The sequence below is a fragment of the Tachypleus tridentatus genome, chromosome 1 (assembly GCF_004210375.1).
Source record: "Tachypleus tridentatus isolate NWPU-2018 chromosome 1, ASM421037v1, whole genome shotgun sequence".
NCBI lineage: Eukaryota > Metazoa > Arthropoda > Merostomata > Xiphosura > Limulidae > Tachypleus > Tachypleus tridentatus.
The window spans coordinates 62,260,441-62,270,111 of record NC_134825.1 but is presented as its reverse complement, the minus strand read 5'-3'; the positions used below and the strand labels follow the sequence as shown (position 1 = coordinate 62,270,111).

Sequence of the window (9,671 nt, the reverse complement as noted above, 5' to 3'; positions counted from 1 at the left end):
TAAGACTAGAGGGAAGGCAGCTAGTCATCACCACCCACCGCCAGCTCTTTGGCTACTCTTTACCAACGAATAGTGGGATTGATCGTTACTTTATAACGCCCCACGGCTTAAAGGGCGAACATATCTGGTGGGACGGGGATTCGCACCAGCGACCCTCAGATTACGAGTCGAACGCCTTAACCCACCTGGCCATGCCCTGCCTGTATTATGGTGAGAGTGATAATGATAACTCCCGAAATATTTATCAAAAATTATATATTAACAAATAACATAAATTATCTTATTGGTAACTTGTCACAAGATGCTCTGAAATGCAATTTTCTGCCTCTTAGGGGCACGAGGGTATGCCCACAGACTGATAACGCTAAAAGCCATATTTAGGTACCCGTGGTGGGGAGAGGGCAAATATCCAATTGTGTAACTTCAGGCTCAGCTTCGAACAAACAAGCAATCAGTTTCCAGCAATACAAATATTTAGTCTATTAATTGTTTAGCCCCACCAGGTTGTATTCAATAGAAAGATATGTTTCTAATCAAATATTTTGTAGTTGTTTTTTTCCTATGAAATTCCGAAATTCGTAAATAAATGGTAGAAATTTAGAATATCGACAATACTTCACTTTTCTCTGTCTACGTTTAAAACAAATAAAAGTACATAAAGACTCTTTTTAGTGCTGTATTAAACTTTTTGTCATTCTTTTTCGCTGAAACCAGTGAATGAATATCTGCTAGATTTTATATTAAGAATTATGCTACTTTAAAACCCATAAACATAGTAACTCTTGATAGTAAAGTGAGACGATAATAAAGTGTGTTCAATAAAACAAACACGTAGTTTAATTTTCAAACGCGATCAGTTTGTTTTCACAAACTCGGCCTTTTATCTGTTGTTCATTTTAGAGTTAGTAACTGAAATTTTAAAACCAAAATTCCTATCTTTCACAAATATTCCAAACTACCGTGTTGTGTAATATACTTAGACAGGTAGACGATGCAAGTTATCCCCAACAACATAAGCACACTACCGCTGTCTGTCGACTTTGTTTCTCTTATATCATTGAGCATCAGTTCCATGATTGAATCACATGTTCGAAGCTCCTAATGGACACTGTCAATATACAAATGGCTAGGAACAAATTTCAAGGTAATCCTGTATGCCATACGCAAAAGACATATATTCCATTAATAGCAAAACCAAGTGACATAAAAAGTAACTTTGGACTATAAAGATGACCTGAAAGAAATTCTTTCAGGGAACTGGTTAAAGATACACCAGGAATGTATTACCATTACTCAGTTAAACATACAACATTAGTTCCATTCTGCTCTTGCTATTCATTGTGATTATATTATACATTGAAATGAAATAGTATGAGATGTTTAGATATACATCTGGTAAGAACTTATTAAACAATGTAAGTTGAATGACCAATCATTTGTTTTAAAAATGGCAGAAAAAGTGATTCTTGATTTTCATAAAACTCAAATAACAGGGAATGATTTTAACTACCTTGTAACTCTGTTTTATATCTTGTCATATTAAAATATGGTATTCACTGTATACCATGCCAACTAGGTCACTTTTAATGGTTAAAGATCATTAAACTGGCTGCATCACAAATCCTTAAAGTGGAATTGAAGAAGGCATAACTGTGGACATTCTCAGGATGTTCAGTGAGATATAGCCAAATTACAGTGGTCGAATACTCTGTATTTGATAGCATAAAGAATTCGCGTATAGAAACAGCGGGGAATAGTAATTTTCTTTCTGGAAACCCGAAACCTTACTTCATTCACATATGATCTTCTAACGAAAATAACTGAAACTTTCAGACAAGTGAAAACTTAAAAACGTGTAAATATTGGAGACGTTCAATAAAATGTAATTCACTTTTATATTTCTAAATGGTTACAAGCATTATCACAGTCAAATATTATGCGATATTCAGTTGCATTGAAAGAAATCTTGAGCACATAAAAATTCTTCTTTGAATAGCTGTGGATTGGTTTGACCTGCACACAAAAAAATTCACATGATAAGCAGTTCAAACACATTTACCCGGCATGACCAGGTGGGTTAAGGCGTTCGACTCGTAATCAGAGGGTCGCGGGTTCGAAGCCCCGTCGCACCAAACAAGCTTGTACTTTCATCCGTGGGGGCGTTATAATGTGACGGTTAGTCTCACTCTTCGTTGGTAAAAGAATAGCCCGACAGTTAGCGATGGATGGTGATAACTAACTGCCATCCCTGTGGTCTTACACTTTGCTGAATTAGAGACGGCTAATGCAGACAGCTTTCGTGTAGCTTTGAGCGAAATGCAAAACAAACAAGCATTAACTGTAAATATTCTTAATAATTCGGGGGAAAAAAGTGGTTTACATGGTCCAGAAGTTCGCTGAGAAGTGATCATCGGTTCTATATCTTGTGACAACAATTTACTTAAAGGTTTAAATTAACGCTGAAGAACTGCTATAATATAATCAATTTTATAAACTGTCTGACAACACAGAAAGCAAGTGAAAAATATTTTATTCATATTTTTTAATAATTTTCCATATTCTGTATAAAGTGTTAGTAATTAATATAGGACAAGTGTGCGAACAAATTTGGTCTTCACGTCCGATTCGTCTTTCAAGAAATTGAGACTTTTTACTGTTGACTGCGATTCTGAAATAAATGAAATTCCTGACTTAAAAAGTGACAATAAAAACAATAATGTAATCATAAATAACATTTGTCAAACACCACGATAAACTTTGAAAAAGTAAAACAACGAAATAGAATTTTTTATTTCGTTAGACGAATCAGTCAGTAGGTGAGAGGTTAAAAATATAAAATAAAGTCCTTGACCTTGTTATTCAAAACTAAATACGATAAACAATTTATCTTATACAATATAGTTTCAATAAAAATATTAAACTTTGGTTTGAGTTTTATAAATAATTTTTCTCGAGTCAACTTAAAACACTGTATAATGGAAACACGCGTCCCGGCTAGTACAGCGGTATGTCTCCGGATTTACAACGCTAAAATCAAGGGTTCGATTCTCCTCGGTGGACTCAGCAGACAGTCCGATGTGGCATTGATATAAGAAAAACACAAACGAAACACACGATTTTCTACATTTTAACTGATGGGTTATTTTCAGTGTTAAACATCTTTCATAATCCTTAAGAAAACAGATGATATTCTAAAATAAGAACATGTTAAATACCGCAAGTGATAGTTTTTACTTTTCTGTTTAGATTATTTTATTATAACATTGTTTGTTTCTAGAGAAATGCTACATTGGACTATCTGTTGTATCCATAGCGGTGAATCGAACCCCATTATAAGCGCTGTAAGTTACTAAACTTAATGTAGTCTCACCAGTTATACTCGTGGTTAATGCGTAATTTGATTATTAAGTTTAAAACATTTAAGTCATCAAATCCAATATATTTTCGTTTTATCAAAATATCTACCAATTATATGAATAACTTCATCTAATAATGAAATTTATAAGTAAAAGGTGCATGATAACTTAAATCCTCAACAATTATAAATTAAACATTTTGCACAATTTCATCTAATGCCTTCAACAGAATTAGATTGAACTTACCGGTTGAGAACACAGGATCATTTTCAAATTGATAAGCGTTCCAATGCACGATTCATTCTAGAAGGAGAAACAGAACATTAATAACGAGACATTCATGAGCGAGATTTTTATTGCATACAAACTATTTAGGTTTTCATAAACATCTACATAAGGAATATATTTCAAACAAAACAACACGAGATGATTGAAAGTACTAGTTATTAAAGTTAATATAAACTAGAAATGATCTTTTATGAAAATAACTGTCTGATTTAGGCTATTCAAATATATATTTGTTTCTCATAGTCTTAAAGACATTTGTTGATGTTCTCCCAGTATCTAATAAGTAATCAAATAAGTTTTATAAATAGTTCAAACGGAATCCATGATAAAATGATATTTAATTTTTTATGCCATTCAAAGTCAACTGTTTTTTTTACAAATATCAGAATACTGCTTAGAAGGAAGACAAAACATTATAACATTGTAACATCGAGACGTGTATCAATTTTCGATTTTTAATATTAAGACATTATGTTTTAAACATTTATACTTTTAAAAGCAAATTTTATATAATTTATAAAAATAGCCAAAAATTAGATGTTAGCGTTAATGTCAGAAAGTAACAAAAATTATTTCTTTTAACTTGTACACGGATGTCATAAAATAATGTACCCATCAATTAACAATGAATAATTTAACAAATAGCTTTATTTAAAATGGGTTACAGCACATTGACATTCAGAAATAAGATCTGGTAGTAGTAGACTTTGAAAATGTCATGTATGAGAAAAATAAATTTAAGAGGCAAATTTTTTAACCATTATTTTATAAAGTATTTTTGAAAGGGATTTAACTTTTTTAACGCTTTTCCAACCTCAATAAACGTGATTCGTTAGGATAAATTTATTCTTCATCTTACGAACCTGGAAATATTTAGTTATCCTGATAAAATCATTAATAGAATATTATCTATGAGAAATATTATAAGTAAATCAAGAAAAATATCTACTTACCACAGCTTCTATCACAGCTTCTGCACTATCTCTGGTCTGTAAAAAAGGAGAAAAAACAAAACAAAAAACAGTTTGTTCTTGATAGAATAAAACTTACTTCGTGTAAAGTGTATCTTTTCATTCATAGCTTTCCTCTAAACAAGTTCTTTAGATAGATCTCATAAGAAATTCTTGCTTTGGAGAATTTGATTTTAGTATCTGTTTAATATCTTCTATAAATTACAAAAATGCTCAAAGAGCATAGGTGAAATAGGTAAAAAATATGGAGGAATAACTTTTTCAAAACATGTATATGCAAATCAATGTTTATTCACATTCTTAAAATAAAGACCAAATAGCTGTTACTACTTTATCTGTTAGTTTGGTGTACCGTACTCTTAGTTGTTGCTTGTCAAGTGAATAAAATAAATATAACCTATAAAAAAATTATAAATTCATAAATATTCAAATTCTTATATCAACTACGTTACCAGATAGCGTTTCCTTTAACTCTAAATCGTGAGACATTGTAAATATCAGAATCAAACGATCTGTGCACTTTCATTTGTATTTTTATATAGATGTAACGACAACTTGCTAATGATCTCTTAACGAATAGACACCATAATCATCTGTCATTTATTTTCAATTTATCACAAACATAATACCTATACATATTTACAAAACTTATCTCTATTCAAAGCATACATAATTATCCTTCTATAAATTTAATATACTCTACAATTCAGCTACAATGTCTTAAAAGTGAACGCTTATTCTTGAGAAAAGAATAAAACCGTATTTCCTCATTCATGTGAGGGTCTACTTTTGCTAACAATACATCAAATATAAATAACATTATAAATAATAAATTAACAGTATCTGAAAACTGTGGAATATATTTTTATTTTGACACACCTTCATTCTATTTGTTTTAAAGATGAAATGCTTGAATCCAAATGTATGAGTTTTTTTATAGCAATGGGGCTATACATTGTGTCCCCAAGGGGAACCAAACCACTGATTTTGGCGTTGTATATTCGAAGACGAGCTGACGATTTAGTTATAAATATATACATCGTGTTAGACGAGTAAAGAGCAGACAGAGAAGTGGAGAAGCCATGTTTGGTATGTTTCGAATTTCACACAAAGCTACACCAGGGCTATCTGCGCTAGCCGTCACTAATTTGGCAGTGTAAGACTAGAGGGAAGACAAATAGCCATCACCAATTCTTGGGCTACTATTTTACCAGCGAATAGTGGTAATCACTGACACATTACAACACCCCTACGGCTGAAATGGCAAGCTTTTTGGACTACGTGTTGAGTATCTCAACCACCTGGCCATGTTCGGCCGTTACGCTAAATAAAATAATGTAGAAGATACATTTGGACAGACAAGGCCTAACTGTTGATATATATCAGAGCGATATTAACGATGTTGAAAGAGATAAAACGAATAGTGTATTTTGTCAAAGAGACTTCTAAAGTAATTTAACCTGCCTGTCGACAGAAATTAGACAATTACTGAAAGACTGCCACATTACGAAAGAAGGAGCAGACAATTTTGGAAGTAAAGAATAATCGTGGTAACTCGATGAAAAGTAACTGAACTGTGCTCAGTTGGGTGACAGGAAGAGAGAAAAAGCACGACATGTGAACTCCCCCCACGGTTTAAATAGCGAGTATGTTTGGTGTGACTGGGATTCGAACCCGCGACCCTCAAATTAAGGGTGGAGGAGCTTAACCACCTGGCCGTGCCGGACCTTGAGAAGAAGTAGAGAACTGTAGAGTGTCTATAATATGCCTCTGATCATCTATAGTGTAAAGAATTTGTTCTACGCACGTTTAACTAGTTCCTAATATATATATTATTTTTTAAAGTAGTTAATTGAGTGCTGTTTCTATTTCATCTAATCAGAGACGTCTACTTTAAAAGAATCCTTATCCCAACAGTAACACACAGAATATATTTTAACTGAATATATGTATATATAATACAAAAAGTTAACTTCCTAATATATGGCGGCCCTGCCTCGATCATATAGTAGTAAACGGCGAGAGAAGAGAGTGCGAATGACATAAGTAGGCACACACAGTTCTAGTAGTAACGAAAATAGTGCAGAGAATACAGCTGCTCAATAACATCATGCGAACAGATTTGGATAAAAAGAACAAAACAATGAAATAAGAAAAAGGAGAGGCTGGAAATAAGGAGGATAAAAACACAGTGAAAAAGGAAGAACAAGTTAAATACATTGTGTAATTGTAAAGTTGAAATGGAATTATACTTACTATTTCAGGCCTCTGACCGCACGTGGACTGATCTCCTAGATGTGTCAGCTATATAGTAAAAAAAAAACGTAAAATAAATCAACGTAAATATGTCCTATCTATTCATGACAATGTCCTTTTATCACTAAACTTACTTCTTACATTGCCTTTGTTTATAACACTTTTACAAAGGCTTTGATAAGCCACTCTCCGGACGACATATTTCGTAAAACAAAATAATCTAAATACTGTGAACTGTTAATTTTGTGAAACACTTGTAATTACAAATCAAGTACACATTGCATTATTCCTCAAGTAAATCTGCATATTTTTATAAATTTATTTATATTTTTGCACATATTTAAAGGCTACATACTACATTACAGACAATATTTGAGATTTTTGTGAAAAAAACTTCACATTTTAATTCGAACAATAAAACAATTTTTTTGTATTTAAAAAGCCAGTATAGTAATCGAGTGAATTCGACACAAATACAGATTTATAATGACAATTGCATTAGTCGTCCATCTATCTAATAAAAGAAACATTCACAATTATATTTATCTTTTTGTTAAAATAAAAAAAAAGTTGTGTGCATTTACCTTAATTTTAGTTTTACAGTAGGTGGAAGTAATCCTGTTGATTAAACAATTAGTTCAGTATGTTAAACATTGAAAATTCTTTTGAAACTATTCAAAATTGATTGATTTCGAGTATCTTATTTGATATTCATTGCACGTTTTGTGTGCTAACTCATTTATCATGGACCATGGATCTACAGTTTACTGATGAAATATATAACCTCTTTTTGTTTTTAAATATATCCATTAATACATTTATTACATTGACGTTCAATATATTCCAATTAAATCCATTAGTGGCGACACCTAGCACGATCTTTTAGACACTGTAACTATACTGCTTGGGTTTTATATGAATCTCATGCGCAACTACACGAGTGAGAAATTTAACTCTAAACCATGACATATTTCTCAGCAATGGACGGCTTCCACCTTTAATTCAATGGAATCATTTCCTTATCCTGCTATTTAAACTTATAATTACTGACTATATTCTCCTTTATCTGCAAACAAATAATAAATACTCCAGTTTAAAATCACCCAACACCCCTTATCCTAAACCTCTTTCAACTTAATATATTTCCAACACTCACACAATATCTGTATGCCACACTTTTACTGTATTTTAAAACAACGACGAAAACAAAAAAGTCTTTACTTATTTCCTTATGAAAAAGAATACAAATTATTTTTGTGCTGTGTACCACTGTCGTCCAGCCAATACTCTCAAAATTTATACTGGAATGTTAAGACCATTCACCACCGAGTATAGAAAGTTAGTGTTGATGCTGCAAAACTTACTTCTTCAGGGAGACAGCCTATGATCTGGTGTTTCAGGTCGTCATCAACACAGTCTGAAGCGGCTGCAAAAAGAGATTTACTTCTATCAGTTATCTTTGCATATTATTAAAACAATCATTGGACTATGTCCAGTTATAATGGTATGTTATTGGCTCTCATATTATCATATTAATATCTCAGAAGACTGCCATTTTGATCCATGCGCTAGACCGTTCAATACTTCTGAGACATCCGATATCGATGTTACATGTTCACCTTTCGTACATAATTGCACAGTAGTATATTTAGGCTTAAAATTTATCATTGACAAAGTGACTTGCAGTGGATTGGCAGTAAGTTCATTGACTCAGGCTAGATCCACCGCGATGAAGAAGACACCGATAAGCCATTACAAAGATTTTCATAAAAACAATTCAATGATTTTCCTGGGAAATTAAGTGTTATTAGTGAAAGAGGAACAGTGTTTGGTAGTTCAAAACAATATGATATAAAGAAAGCTTTATGTGAATATAGACATGTGTTTGATATTAACATATTCGATTTAATTTAAACAAAATTCAATCTCCTTCAAGAGATTATATCGAGATTCTTATAAAAAAACACAGACTCACCACAGATGACATTTCGGATAGAACGCATTATCATCATTACTCTTGGTGTTGGACCATTTTGACTCGAACGTGATGGTCTTGAAATTTTAGGTCTGTGACCGCTACCAATAACAGCGAAGGTCAAGACCAGGACAATAAGTGTGATCTTCATTGTTAAGAGATGAACACTTCTGTTTGATGTTGTACCACACTGTGAGGGCTGTATATATGTAGGAAAACCTTTGAACCAGTTTGATCTGCATTCCCTACACTCTGCACCCTTATTGGACGACTTATGTTTGCATCATTGCTTCAGTGTTTAAACAGCTGGTAAAATTGTGTATTTGCCGGTTTAGAGAACGAAGTTGGAATTTGCATACAAAATATATTTAATAAATGAGTAATGTATAAGTTGTTTAATTATCTTGGCTGACAGAAGACTGCTTAGACAGATGGTGTAGTAGGCGTGGTCTCACGATGCAGATATCTGTTATTTCATCTTTTCTTGTGGTTTTCTAAATGCTTCGACATTTGTATCCATAACAAAATAAGTAGCTACTGAAATGGTTTATTTTACGAATATTTCCTGTATTTTATTATACAATTTTATGTGGATGCTTTTTCATTATATTTTTCATGCTGTACACGTAGATACTTTGATGCCGAATAAAGTGTTCTCTCTGGTTCATAACTAGTCAATGCCAATATCATAAACCAAGAAAAATTCGTTAGTATAAGTATTGTGAAACAATAAAAACGAATGTATTCGTACGCTGGATGGCAGAGGTCAAACATTTCATTTCCGATATAATAGTTGTGTATAAGTTATTCTAAAGTGGAAATTAT

The 9,671-nt window shown here is 32.4% G+C and overlaps 1 protein-coding gene across 1 annotated transcript; it reads right to left on the bottom strand.

The window, feature by feature from the left end:
- Positions 1-2,513: 2,513 nt before the first annotated feature.
- LOC143250055 (uncharacterized) lies at positions 2,514-9,045 on the bottom strand. The gene is made up of 6 exons (XM_076500678.1): positions 8,847-9,045; positions 8,236-8,297; positions 6,872-6,919; positions 4,598-4,633; positions 3,603-3,659; positions 2,514-2,668 (listed from the first exon to the last, which is right to left on the bottom strand). Exons 1-6 carry the CDS (start codon positions 8,995-8,997, stop codon positions 2,651-2,653), a joined length of 372 nt encoding a protein of 123 aa, XP_076356793.1. The 5' UTR covers positions 8,998-9,045; the 3' UTR covers positions 2,514-2,650.
- Between the last annotated feature and the right edge of the window lie 626 nt (positions 9,046-9,671).

What these genes read in the sequence shown, in the direction of transcription:
- LOC143250055 (XM_076500678.1), bottom strand. Translation starts at nt 8,997, where the DNA reads ATGAAGATCACACTTATTGTCCTGGTCTTGACCTTCGCTGTTATTGGT. An exon ending in TATCCGAAATGTCATCTGTG is followed by an intron (nt 8,298 to 8,846) that starts GTGAGTCTGTGT and finishes CTCTTTTTGCAG; the next exon opens with CCGCTTCAGACTGTGTTGAT. An exon ending in AAGCTGTGATAGAAGCTGTG is followed by an intron (nt 3,660 to 4,597) that starts GTAAGTAGATAT and finishes TTCTCCTTCTAG; the next exon opens with AATGAATCGTGCATTGGAAC.